Below are 13,731 nucleotides of genomic sequence, written 5' to 3'. Positions count from 1 at the left end.
CCATGCCCAGCTTCCCAGATAACACCATAATTGTTTGGGGTACCCAAAACAACAGTATGGACAACAGGAAGCTAAAGACAGCAGCAAAAAATATATTCCAAGAGCTGGGGCGGTGAGAAAGAAAGGGTAATAAGAGGAGCTGACAAAGAGGCTGGAAACGGAGAGGGGACGCAAGCCCACGCGTGGAGGATGGGAGGCTCACCCCGCTCAGCACCACATCGGGAGCTCACAGGGCCAATCGCCTCCTTACCTCCCACCCGGAACAAATTAATCCTCCGCACTCCAAACTGAGGGCCACATGGGGGAGTTTGGGGCAGCTCCACCCCATCGTCTTCCCTCCCCCCACTCCCCGCCACCCCTAAACCAGGCCGGATCCGGATCAGAGGGGGCCCGCAGAGGGTTGGAAAGGGAGGAGGCCTTCTCGTCTTCTCCACAGGAACCGGCCAGGGTAAAGAGAGGGCCCTACCTCAGGCGGAGCCCAGGCCTCGCTCACTCGCGCTCTTTCTCGCTCTCCCCCGTCTCAGGCTCTAGCCGCATGGCCCCCCCCCCCGCCGCCGACTGCCCCAAGCCCCGCCCCGGCCACGCTCCCAAATCGAGGCCCCGGCTCTGGCGCGGCCCACTAGGCCGCGAACCCAACCATAAACAAAACCTCCAGCGGCCGACTCGAGGGGGGGCGCCAGGGCTCACACGACTAGGTGGGGGGTGTACAGTGGGAAACACGGTGCGGGGGGGCCTACCGAGGGAGGGGTATACGGCGGGGGTAAGGGAGAAAGGAGGGAGGGTAAAAGGGGGAACGCGGATTTAAAGGGGCCGCGGACAATACCCGGCCCCGCCGCGCTGCCGCTGCCGCCGCCGCCGCCGCCAACGCCGCTGCGCTCCCAACTTTACCTCAGTCTCCTCCACACTGACACCCCGGGCCGCGCCGCCCCTGTCACGTGATATAAGGCTCCCTCCTCCCCCCTCCCCTTTTCCCTCTCGCGCTCGCTCTCGCGCCTTCTCCCTCCCACTTGCCTTCCTGCGTCCCCCAGCACGTGACGCGAAAAGGGACGCGCACGTAAGCGTGCGCGTGCCGCCTCGCCACGAGACACCTCGTTCCGGCTGCGCGCGTGTGCCCCGCCTCCTCCGCGGCGGCCCCGCCTCCGCCACGTGACGAGCAGAGGGCTTCTGCTTCCTCTTACTGGCGTAGTTCCGCGTCTCAGCACTCGCCGGTCCCGGTTGTCTTTGCGTGCCTGAGTCACGTGCTTGGGGGAAGCGGGAAGGCGTCGTTCTTCTTTCCTAGCCCCCCCCCATCCGCCATGTTTTCAGGCCCGGTCAGCCTTGGTCTGTCCCCGTAAGGAAATGGCCGGGGAGTTTCAGGAAACCCAGGCGCCGTTGCCTCAGCGGAGCCCGGGCTGACGAGGCAGGGCAGCGGGTTAAACCGGAGCAGTTCCGCGCGGGGTGGGGAGGCCATGGCGTCCGGCAGTAACTGGCTGTCTGGCGTGAATGTCGTGCTGGTGATGGCCTACGGGAGCCTGGTGAGGAGATTCCCCCACCCCATTCCTGCGGTCGCGTCTGACCCAGTAGAGACCCTCCTCTTGAGCAGTCCCCCGTGTCCTCATTCTCCACCCACTCACCTGCACTTTTCTGGGCTTTGACTCCTATCCCAGGAGTACCTGGGAGCGTAAGTCACCGACTCGCACCGCCCCGCCCCCGCCCCCCCAGCTGAGAACCCTCCCTCTAAACCCTGGGACGCAGACCCCCCACGCATATCCGCCACAGGTTCACCCGTACCCACCCCATTGGTAATGGCCTTGCTTTGCCCCAACTTATATCCCAAAGCACCCCTGAGAACCCCAATTGAGATTTGAATTGAAGGCATGCCTTTTATTTAATTTTTTAATTCAAGGTTCTCTGCCTTTTGGACAGGTGTTTGTACTGCTATTTATTTTTGTGAAGAGGCAAATCATGCGCTTTGCAATGAAATCCCGAAGGGGACCTCATGTCCCTGTGGGACACAATGCCCCCAAGGTAGGTCCTTAAAACATGAGATAGGCGTGGTTCTCCAGATCTATTAGGGCTCAGAATGAGATTTCCTTTGCCTTTCGAAATGACTCAGTTCCCGTATTCTTTGTCCAGTTACCCACGTGCTTGCTTTAGTACACTGAGCGATAAAGGTCATCTTGAGTCCTGGCTTACCTGCTCACTGCTGTGGCACAGCTAGTAACTTATCCAAGGACTTCAGTTTCTGCATCTGCAGAATGAAGGACTTGAATTAAAATTCCAATTTTAAATGAATTAAATTACAAACTTTCTGTGGTAAGATATTTCCCTGTTAAACTTAAGCTACCCAGTGTTTTTTGTTTGAGGATTTTGTTTTGTTTTTGATTTGGGATGGAGTTAGAGTGATTAGAATTAGCCCCACATCAGTGAGGAGGCAAACTTTGCAAAACTTTAGATTTATGAAGTCACTCAGTCATGTCCGACTCTTTGCGACCCTATGGACTGTAGCTGGCCAGGCTCCTCTGTCCATGAGATTTTTCAGGCAAGAATATTGGAGTGAGTTGCCATTTCCTTCTCCATGAGATCTTCCCGACCCAGGAATCGAACCCAGATATCCTGCATTGCAGGCAGACTTTACAGTCTGAGCCACCAGGGAATCCGTTTAGATTTATGTTGCTGCTGCTGTTGCTAAGTCGCATCAATCGTGTCCAACTCTGTGTGACCCCATAGACGGCAGCCCACCAGGCTCCCCCGTCCCTCGGATTCTCCTGGCAAGAACACTGGCGGGTTGCCATTTCCTTCTCCAATGCCTGAAAGTGAAAAGTGAAAGTGAAGTCGCTGAGTCGTGTAGGACCCTCAGCGACCCCATGGACTGCAGCCTACCAGGCTCCTCCACCCATGGGATTTTCCAGGCAAGAGACTGGAGTGGGGTGCCATCGCCTTCTCCGTTAGATTTATGAGGGCAGCACAAATCATCTAGTTCCATCATTCATGTTACAAACTGAAACCTAAGAAAAGGAAGCAACTTACTGAGGACATACAGGAAGTGAATAACCAAGTAATGTGTCTCTACTGTCTCCTGAAGATAACTGCCTACCTTTCCTCTCTTTAAGTAATCTACTGAAATTTTATTTATATCCCAGTCCTCCCTGAGTTCCATACTTGTGTATCCAAATGCCTACCTAACATTTCCAGTTAGATGTCTGATAGGCATCTCAAACCTAACATGTCTAAACCAGAACTCTTAATACCCTCCTGCCACCCCCATCCTGCTGCTGCTGTCTTCCACTTCTGGGCAAAAGGTGCCTGTTGCCCTTGCCAACCTCCTTTTGTATGGCTCTCCATTGATCACTGGGATCTAGCTGCGCTGAGTTTCTTATATTATGTGTACTGTCACTGGGGCAGAATGATCAACCTCTGGTTTTCATGTAGCTAGTTCATTTGATCTTTAGAGCTTACCTCAAGTACTATTTCCTAGAAAGAGGAATGTTTATGACTCATTATAAACTAGGTCTTTTTTTGTTTCAGATAGCATTTTACTACAAATTGTCTTTTATGTGTATTTGTTTAATGCCCGTCTCTTCCCTAAGCTCTAATAACGTAGGCACCATGCCAGTTTTGTTCACTGCTATAGAGCCACAGCCTACATATAGTAGATAGTTAATAATTCATTGTTGAGTGAAAAGCAGGTTAGTGGGAGGGCTAGAGCTGGTATACAATTATGTCAACTCCTAGACCAGTGTTCTTTCATTAAATAGTGTTGTAACTCTTCTCATTTTTCTTTGCTGATATATTTCATGGAAAGCCTCAAAGATGTGGCTCGAAACCTCAGCAGTGCTTCCACATTCTCTCAGTTCTCCAGATGCCAACTGCCTCCCTTAAGAAGGATATAGGGTTAGTTTACACTGTATCATGAGTCAGTCATACAAGGTTAGTTTACAGTATATCATGAGTCAGTCAAAACTTTGACTATTTAGAAACACCCCACCACTGCCACCCTCTCCCAGCAACTATAGACTAGATGAGATCAAGATTCCTTTTGCTCTAAAACATTGTCTAAATTCTTAGCCGTTGCTGGTGAAAAGTGTAAATTAATAAAACTGCTTTGGAAAATATTGGGGTATTGTCTAGTAAGATTGCAAATGTACCTAATTCACAGCCCAGCAATTCCTACCACAGAGAAATTAATTTGTGCATGTGTACCAGAAGACATGTACAAGAATAAAGCATTGTTTGTAATTTTTTAAAAAATATGTTACACTAAATTTCCACTTGAAAACATATTTGTGTTCTGGAACACTATGAGAAATGAAAATAAACTGAAGATAAGAATATGAACACAAATGAATCCCCAAAATATTTTTGAATGGAATCAATGAATTACAAACATGAATGAATCTCAAAAACATGCCGAGTGAAAAAAATGCCAGAAAGCCATTTACAAAAGAGTACATACCATATGATTCCATTCCATTTGTAGAGAATTTTAAAACAGATAAAACATCAGTGTTCCCTGGGTCATGGAGGGGGAGTTTAACTGCAGAGGAGAATGAAAAACATTTTGGAATGATGGAAATGTTCTGTATCTTGATTGGAATGGTAGTTGAATGAAAGTATTCATTTGTCAAGATTCATCAAACGACATGTAAAATGAATGTATTTTATTGCATTTGAATTACACCTCAATAAAATTTATTTAAAATTTTAAAAGGTTGCAGAGAAACTCAAAATATTTTTCCATTTGTATGAAGTTCAAAGCCAGGCAAAGCTAAACATCTTCAGGGTAACATGATAAAACAGCAAAGAAAAATAAAACTTGAGAAATTAAGGTTGGAGATTGCATTTGACCAGGGGTGGACACAAGGCTTTGAAGTCATTGGTCATGTCCCAGTTCTTAAAGTGAGTAGTGCATACAGGTGTTCATATTAATGAATTTTATAATTATTTAAGGTGTACATATATGTGAAATGTATTCTATGTATGACATACTTCACAATGGAAGTTTCTAAACAGTTACAAGAGAATACTTCTTGGGACTCTGGCAGCCCTCTTAAGTTAGAAAGATGAATATGAAACTGTTATAAGTGGTTTATATATATATATATATATATATTTTTTTTTTTTTTTTTTAATTTGACTGCAGCAAATTTTGCTGCAGCATGTGGGATCTAGTTCCCTGACCAGGGATCTAACTTGGGCCCCCTGGATTGGGAGCTTGGAGTCCTAGCCACTGGACCACCAGGGAAGTCCCTAGTTTGTTTTTGAATTAACTACTTAAAAAATTAAATATGCTCTTAGAAGAAAACCTCTAGAAATCCTGTGGTCCACCAGGTAGAGATAGTTCCCAAACTTCTAAACCACATACAGATCTTAGGGTTTTAGAATAGATTATGACCTACAGTTGATGTCCATTTTTTCCCAGCTCAGGAAAAAACAGCTAACCAAGACTCTTCTAAATCCAACTGAGGGGACCTCCCTGGCAGTCCAGTGGTTAAGACTGCACTTCCACTGCAGGGGATGTAGGTTCAGTCCCTAACAGGGAACCTAAAAGCCTTCATGCAGCTCCCTGGTGCAGAAAAAAAAAAAAAAATCCAGAAAGTCAGAAATAATAAAACTTGAAGGAATTCTAGCAGATTAAAAGATCTAGCTTAGAGATATGTGTTTTGGAGAGGTTCTTAGCAAATCCAGTCCCATACTTTCTTAAATTCTTGAGTCTTAACCTGGGGCTTTCATTAGCCAAATGAGCATTTTCTCTGCCTCTGTTGTCTTAGTTGTTTCCCACTTTGCCCCATTTCCAGATTGATGGGTAGCAAAGAACAGGCTAAATGGCTGTGTATTGTTTTCTCCACATGAACAGGACTTAAAAGAGGAGATAGATATCCGACTGTCGAAGGTTCAGGATATCAAGTATGAACCTCAGCTTCTCGCAGATGATGATGCAAGACTGCTACAGCTGGAAACCCAGGGAAATCAAAGTATGTAGCATGTTCTTGGACAGTACTTCAGTGAGGGGTCTCACAAATTCTGAATTCCTTTTCTCAGTTGTAAACATAGAGGCTGGCAAACTCAACAGCTGTGGTTCCTTGTTACTGGGCATATGTTAGATTGGGAAGCACTTTAAGCTTGCTGGAGTTTGGAGAATCTTTTGAGGATTATTCCTGACACCAGTCTCTCTCTCAACAGATTGCTACAACTACCTATACAGGATGAAAGCTCTGGATGCTATCCGTGCCTCTGGTAAGGGCTGCTCAGCAGCTGTTCTGTATCCTGAGAGCTCACCCGGGGAAAGAGAGGGAGGAACCCAATTTATGTTAGAATTTGTCCTTTCTACACCTACCCAACTGGTAGGAGTTTGCTAATTTTGAGAGTACTGGGTTACTGTTTTGCCTTAAGGAAATGATGTAGGTAAGTTATTTTTCTCCAGAGAGTCTGGATTTGTTTTGTTCTTTCTATACCTTTAGTTTCATGAACTAGTGGTAATTTGCTTGTTTTTCCACAGGAGACAGGCAACATCTGCTTTTTCACCAAGCCTACATAGATGGTTCTTGATTTTTTTTTTCCATTTGACCATTGTCAAAAATACTCTTGAATTTTTTTTCCATTTTTTTCATGACTGTTGTCAGAAATGCTCTATCTCTACCAAAACATAGTTTATATCTTAAACTATGGGTAAGTAGGAGGGTAAATAGGAATGACACTGTTGTATACCATTGGTATAATTTAAGTTATATTGCCACCACTGTATGACCACTCAGACATAGCTCTAGATCTCTAGTCTTCTTAATTCTCTTAAAATTTCCCCCCAACTCACTCATTGTACCTGTTTCTAAGTTTGGGAAATTAATTAGTAAGACTAAACAAACGGGGAAGGGGGTATCATTGTTCTATTATCTCCACAGAGATCCCATTTCATGCTGAAGGCCGACATCCCCATTCCTTAATGGGCAAGAATTTCCGCTCCTACCTGCTAGATCTTCGAAACACTAGTACTCCTTTCAAGGGTGTGCGCAAGGCCCTTATTGATACCCTGCTGGATGGCTATGAGACAGCCCGCTATGGGACAGGGGTAAGCCACAGTGGGTGGCCACGTTTTCCTTCAGGGAACTAAAGGGATGCCCCAGACTGAGAGATCCTCATTCTTCCTTCCTCTTTCTTCAGGTCTTTGGCCTGAGTGAGTACCTGCGCTATCAGGAGGCCCTGAGTGAGCTGGCCACAGTGTGAGTTTGGAGGGGAACATGTCAAAGGAAGCTGGTTAGAGAATACAGTAGTCCTGGGCTGTTTTCACAGTTAGATTACTTTCAAAAGCACTGTGAACAAAATCAGGTCCTAGAGCTGTTTCTTTACGGTGGAAAGTAGATGCAAGCTAATAAAAGAAGTTTCTCCTACTTTTTTGTATCTCTTTTCTTATTTTTATTTTTTGGTCCAACTCAGTAAAATGTCAGAATTGGTGTAATCTGTTATACCAGTAAAAGGAATAAAATAGTTTTTCAGCAAACAAAGATGTCTTCCTTTGTATCTTGGTCTGATAAAAAGAAAGAATTGTCAGCCAATTTTATTACCTGACTGAAACAAAAGGTATCACTAAAGAGCTAAGCTGTGTTTTATAGAAGAGACTTCATAACTTTTTGCTGGGAACATTTTAAATACCTACTAACAGAGCTTCAATATGTTGTTTATGCATGTATGTAATTATAAGAGTAAAGGCGGAAAGCCAATCTGGAATAAAGAGTTACTTACCAGCCACAAAAATAACACATCTGCTTTCTGCTGTGTTGATTATTATTCTCAAAAGATGAGGGGTATGTCTGTCCTGTTTTCTGTATATCCTTAAAAACTACTTTGTTCTAAAGACAAAATATCCTATAAAAACCACTTAGAAAACTAATGAAAACACTTGGAAAGGGTGGAGAAGGCCTGTTCAAGTTCAGTTTCTTTGAAAGTAAAATACTGTATGACTCCACTTACATGAGGTACCTAGAGTAGTCATATTCATAGAGACAGAAAGCAGAATGTGGGTGGTAGTGGCTGGAGGGAAGGAGGAATAGGGAGTTGTTTAATAGGCAGAGAGTTTGTTTTCCAAGGTGAAAAGAATTCTGGATGTTGGTTGCACAACAGTGTGAATGTACCTAATACTACTGAACTGTAAACATTTAAAGATTGTTAAGATGGTAAATTTTATATGTATTTTACCACATTTTTAAAAATTTAGTCTCTTAGATCTCTAGTTTCTAGAAAATTTCAACGGGTATATTGAAGAGTATAGGCTCTAAAATCTGACAAACTTAGATTTTAATCCCAGCTCTCTGTCACTTACTAGCTTTGTGACCTCAGGCAACTTTCTTGATGGACCCTCAGTTTCCTAATCTGCAAAAGGGGTGATACCACCATAAAGGGATAATGGGATGTGAGTAAATTACATGTTGGTAAAAGAACCAGATTTAGTGTCCTAACTTATGATAATTCAATAGTTAATTTCAATATTATTTTTTGGAGGTCAGTTGTTTGAAAGGACTCTTTGGACTGGGAGTATATTAGTGGCATCCACACATTAGGTGAATCAGAATTAAAAGTTTTCTTTAAGCACAGTGGAATGAAGAAGAGGTTGAGTCAGAGGCAGGGACTCACTGGGAAAATTGGTTTCTCTGCTATTTCTAAGCTACCACATGGGATTTTAGTAACTAGTTTGTAAGATAGGACAGAGACCATTTGTGGCTACAATTGCATGCATAGGATGTAGAAGCCTTGAATTGTTTTCTTCCATTAGTCCTCTATCTGTCCATCACCAGCCCTCTTTGTGTTCTTCAGGGTCAAAGCACGAAGTGGGAGCTCTCAGCGACAACACCAGTCAGCAGCCAAAGACCTAACCCAGTCTCCTGAAGTCTCCCCAACAACCATCCAGGTGACATACCTCCCCTCCAGTCAGAAGAGTAAACGTGCCAAGCACTTCCTCGAATTGAAGAGCTTTAAGGACAACTATAACACACTGGAGAGTACTCTGTGATGGAGCTGAAGGCCTCTCACTGTTGATGGAGCCAGACAGACTGCAGTGTGCTTGCCGGGTGGCCCTCACTCAGGTCATCTGGTTCAGCCCAGCTCTGGATCAGCTGAAGCCCTGGTTGTGTTCAGAGCTCTTAAGATTTCATGCCTAGAGGATCATTCTCCCACCCGCTCTTATGGCCAGTTTTAGAACATCAGTTAAGACTTTATTTTCCCTTGATATCACTTTTCTCTGGAGTTGAATTAGATGTTTTTCTTAATATTTCTGTCAAAACTTCCTTAAAAATCCTCACTTGGTTTTTTGATCATGGTTCATCTGTCCTTTTCCAGACTATAAATTATCCCAAGGGTGACCGGGCTTGGTGTCCTGTCTTCTGTACACAGTTGAATGGGAGCCATTTGGTTTGAGACATCTAAGAGTTGATTGGTGGAAATGGTATACAGAATGCTGCGGAAATTGGTGGAGGCCATGAGTGCTGCCTAGAACAACTTACCCTGGTGCTCCACTTAAACCAGGATGTTACTGGGAACATTAACACAACTTCTCTAACATGCAAGGATCTGCCTTCCACTTTCATTGTATACTGTCATGAATAAAAAAAGGAATGTTTTAACATCTGATATAATCCCATCACTCCTTATTTGTGGGATAGTGTGAAGAAATAGACCAATATCTTGATCTGACTTTATAAACCATTTAATGAACAATTAAAAAATAAAGCATATGATTCATTCCTCTATAGTTGTCTTTTAATAAAACAGACATGTGAGGGCTTCTCTGGTGGTCCAATGGCTAAGACTTCATGCTCCCAATGCAGTGAGTATTGGTTCCACCCCTAGTTGGGGAACTAGAGTTTGATCAAAAGTTTGATCAAAGATCCCACATTCTGCAACTAAGACCCGATGCAGCCTGGTTTAAAAAAAATGTTTCTTTGTATTTGGCTGCACCAGGTCTTAGTTGCAGAATGTGGGATCTTTGATCAAACTCTTGAGTTGTGGTATACAAACTCTTAGTTGGGTCATGTGGGATCTCAAAAGAAGAAATCCTAAAGTTGCAACTGGGGTCCTTGTTCATAAAAGTGCCTGTGTCACTAATAGAAGGCTGGAGAACCAGGATTCCCTTCAGGTCTCTGGGGCAACAGGCCAGGTGACCAATCAACTCTTGTAGGCCTAGGCTCATTGTTGGAGGTGTAAATGTTGCTATGACTACTGAATCCTTGGTGACTAAACAGAAATGAGAGCTTGTTCAGTCTCCTAAGACTACATCAAGCAAGTCTGTAGACATGTCCATGGAAAAGATGGGAAAAGTAGAAGAGGTACGCAGAGTTGGAGAAGGCTGCTTTGGATGAGTTTCCCCTGGATAAGGTTTCCAGATGAATTTATCAGAAATTGATAGTTCTTGAGAGAGGCCCTTGGTGTAACTGAAGGGTAGCAGCAGGGGTGGGAGACTGGCACGTAGTAGGTATTCAAATATTTGTTGCATACTAACCCCTGCATAATAGGACTTTCTCCACACCTGCCCTAGGAAGTTGGCTACTCCCCTCTCTCCGAAAAGAAAGGTCTTTGTCTCCCACTATGTTAGGGCACTGAGGGTGAGGTACTAGAGATCAAGGCAGATAACAGAACTCCCTTTTCTTGCAGCATTTTCAAAGGGCCCTGGAACTTAAGAAGATGGAGCACAGGTAATCTCTGCTGCTGTCCTTTCCCTTACGCTTCAGTTTGACATGTTCACTCTCCTGCCCTCCTCTGATATCCACTTCATCTTGTTAGGGGCTCCTCAAAAAGGCAAATAGGTGTGAAGCAGGCAAACAGCAGCCCTTGTTTCCTTGCTTCCCATTCTCTGAAGGAAAATTGGAGCAAGTTTTTGTTTTTTTAGTTTTTAAGGAAAATTCAAATATTTGTTGTCTGGTACCACACTCACCAACCATGTGGTAGGTACGCAGTAGGTGTTTATTGAATGAATGAATAAGAAAACTCAAAGATTAAGCTGTATATCTCTTATCACCTGGGGAGTGTTTTTAAAAAAACAAAGGTCTTAGGACTTCCCCAGTGGTCCAGTGGTTAAGATTGCTCGCTGCCAATGCAGTGGGTGCGGGAGTGGGTGGGGAACTAAGATCCCATGTGCTGCATGATGTGGCAAAAGATTTTTTTTTTAAGCCTTAACCCAGAAGAAGATTCTGACTAAAATGGCCTAAGATTAGATAGGATAAGCCTGTTTTTTAAGGTTTCATAGGTTATACCCAGAGGTAGCAAGGATGTGACATAAAAGAATGCATATAGTTTTCATGGGAGTCAAGATTGATGCAGCCTTTTTTGTAAAATCTATCAAAATTTTAAATTCATAGATCCTTTGAACTGGCAACTCGACTTCTAGGAATACCTTATACCTACAAAAGCAATAGAATGCACACATACGAGTATTCGTGACAATATTGTTTATACAAGTAAAAAAGCTAGAAATAACATGTAGCTGGTGAAATTATGTTATAAAAGTACTTGGCAGCCTTTAAACAGAATGAAGCAAATCTCTAAGTGCTGATGTGAAAAGTCCAAATTGTTACGTAATACTGCTTATGTAAATGTAAAATTTCATGTTAAAAATAAAAGTTATACTTGCTGATACATGATAAAAATTTTTCTATAAAGATGCACAAGAAACTGATAACTTTGTTGAGATGAACTGGGGCAGAAGAATGATGCTTCCAGCTTTCATTTAATATATATTCCTGTATGTATTTTTCAGTCATCTGTAAAAAATACTTGATTTTTTTAAAGAAATGTCAACAAGATTATCTGAACAGAGGATATGGGTGTGTATCACATGTGTATAATCCTGTTGTGTATTAGAAAACCTTAACAAATGATTCCAGAGTGTCTAGCCAAGACGGAGTATCACTGGTATGATGGAAGGAATCAGTCTTTAGATTGGATTTGATACCCAGGTCTGCCATCAGGTGACCTTGGGCAACTCACCTGAACTACGTTTCCTTGTTTGTATAATGCAAAAACTGATACCTATGACACATGGTTATTATGGTGATTGAATGACAGACTTCCTATTAATATACGCTAGGTTCTAAATCAAGGTTTCCCTGGTGGCTCAGACGGTAAAGAATCCGCCTACAATACAGGAGACCCAGGTTGGATCCCTGGGTTGGGAAGATCCCCTGGAGAAGGGAATGGCAACCCACTCCAGCGTTCTTTCCTGGAGAAGCTAAGCCAGTACTAGTCACCTTTTCAAGGAGTTTGCAGTCTTCTCTGACAATGGTACAGAAGTTCTGATGAAGAGCCTCCTTTGACAGGGTTCTGTCTCTCCTCTTAACTCTAACCTATTCAACCCCTACCTTTGTGCCTGGGACAGGTGGCGAAATTCACACACTCACTGTCTGTGGCAGATAACATTAAGCAAGAGGAGAAACCCATATGCTATCCTAAGGATGCAGGACACCATGGTACAGGAGTTGGCACTGGCCAACAAGCAGTTGCTGATGGTGAGTTCTAGTGGCCTGAAGTTTCATCCTCTACTGCACTATTCCTTTTCCCACTGGGATTCCCAAGCTCCTGGTCTCTGCCATTACACCAGAGCAGCAACTCTAACCCTGAAACCAAAGCTCCTTTTCACCAATTCTTTGTATCCAGCTGCAGAGTCCCAAAGCGGTCGTCCTTACTCCTCTCACTTGGTAAAACTGCACCTAGTTTTAGTGCCTAGCATCTGCCTCTGGGAACCTCTCTCCCTGGAGTCCCCAGTTGCTGTCATGTCACCATCTTTGTATCCCAGATGCCTAGAAATGTTTGTGGTTTTTGGTGTGTTCTCAGAAAAGATGTGGGTCTGCACACCCACAGAGGAAAAAATGGGTTGGCTTCCCCTCCAAAGTTTAGTCTTTATGCTCCTGCTTAATTTTAAGCCATAGGTAATTCCAGATCCAAGAGAAAACGGGATAGGAAAGCAACCAGGGAGAAAGAATGAGGAAGGCGAGTAAACAGGGAAAATATCACACTCTTCTACCCACCCCACCAGGTCCGTCAAGCTGCCCTGCACCAGCTGTTTGAAAAGGAGCATCAGCAGTACCAGCAAGAACTAAATGAGAAGGGCAAAGCTTTTTACATGGAGAGACTCTGATGGCATTTGAAATACTGTCCTTCCATTCTCACCGCATCTGCTAACCTAGCCTTCTTGAGCCCCACTCCCTCCAACGTCCCTTCCTAAACACACCTGGATATAGTTATCTGCCCAGAGCTTAAGACAGTGTTCCCACTCTCACATCTCCTGTTCTTGTCAAGCCCCAGTGCTATCTGGAAAATGATCTATGAAACAATGGTAAAAACAAGAGTGACGCCTTGTGGTCAGAATGAGGTATGCAGTACTGACGTGAGTGGAGGGGAGGTGGATAGATGGAACAACGTGAGCAGAGCATCCTGATTTGGTTTAATAAATAAAGCTAGTTCTTAAAAGTTCAGACTTGGACCACTGGTTTATTCTTTGAGCCCACTTCAAAGTGTTTATTCACAGCTGCCAGTATCTTAATACAGCTTTCTGGATTTGCTCACCACCTCTCTGATCTCACTTCCACAGATCTCTTCTGTACACTTGGACAATAGCTCTGAATATGCCTATTAATCCACAGGCATTATGGGGCTTGATGTCAGTAGGACTGGATTTTATGTTTTGACTTTGCCAATTATTGTGAGACCTTGGAAAAGTCTCTTTCCTCTGAATTTCCGTCTGAATGCTCACCTCTTCGAAATGACAGGGTT

The 13,731-nt window shown here is 43.8% G+C and overlaps 3 protein-coding genes across 56 annotated transcripts in view; 2 read left to right on the top strand and 1 right to left on the bottom strand.

Annotated features, from left to right (window-relative positions):
• Positions 1-1,741, bottom strand: part of UBAP2L (ubiquitin associated protein 2 like) — a 47,395-nt gene extending 45,654 nt beyond the window's left edge. For 25 of the 50 annotated variants that reach the window (XM_086392848.1, XM_086392850.1, XM_086392864.1 and 22 more), the window contains exon 1: positions 824-914. The gene's annotated coding sequence lies outside the window, so the exon portion shown is untranslated. Of the gene's footprint in view, positions 1-823; positions 915-1,011; positions 1,325-1,613 lie in introns of those variants that run through there. The other 25 variants (XM_086392857.1, XM_086392862.1, XM_086392822.1 and 22 more) reach the window with 5 other exon arrangements.
• On the top strand, positions 1,265-9,714 carry LTAP1 (lipid transport auxiliary protein 1). Of its 5 annotated transcripts, XM_086392938.1 has the most exons (8): positions 1,265-1,514; positions 1,906-2,007; positions 5,837-5,954; positions 6,163-6,216; positions 6,879-7,045; positions 7,138-7,196; positions 8,297-8,383; positions 8,785-9,714. In XM_086392938.1, exons 1-7 carry the CDS (start codon positions 1,449-1,451, stop codon positions 8,340-8,342), a joined length of 612 nt encoding a protein of 203 aa, XP_086249064.1. In that variant the 5' UTR covers positions 1,265-1,448; the 3' UTR covers positions 8,343-8,383; positions 8,785-9,714. The 5 variants fall into 5 exon arrangements, with proteins under 5 accessions (XP_086249064.1, XP_086249065.1, XP_086249062.1 ...); XM_086392939.1 differs by lacking the exon at positions 1,906-2,007; XM_086392936.1 differs by lacking the exon at positions 8,297-8,383.
• A 466-nt stretch (positions 9,715-10,180) lies between these two features.
• On the top strand, positions 10,181-13,433 carry CFAP141 (cilia and flagella associated protein 141). The gene is made up of 4 exons (XM_086392946.1): positions 10,181-10,292; positions 10,618-10,658; positions 12,338-12,467; positions 12,995-13,433. Exons 1-4 carry the CDS (start codon positions 10,260-10,262, stop codon positions 13,094-13,096), a joined length of 306 nt encoding a protein of 101 aa, XP_086249072.1. The 5' UTR covers positions 10,181-10,259; the 3' UTR covers positions 13,097-13,433.
• The last annotated feature ends 298 nt before the right edge of the window (positions 13,434-13,731 follow it).

This window comes from Bos grunniens, chromosome 3 (assembly GCF_055505025.1).
Source record: "Bos grunniens cultivar Pamir isolate PY7600 chromosome 3, Bosgru_T2T1.0, whole genome shotgun sequence".
Classification (NCBI taxonomy): Eukaryota; Metazoa; Chordata; class Mammalia; order Artiodactyla; family Bovidae; genus Bos; species Bos grunniens.
Note: the sequence above shows the minus strand (reverse complement) of the source record. Positions and strands in the feature narration are given on the sequence as shown.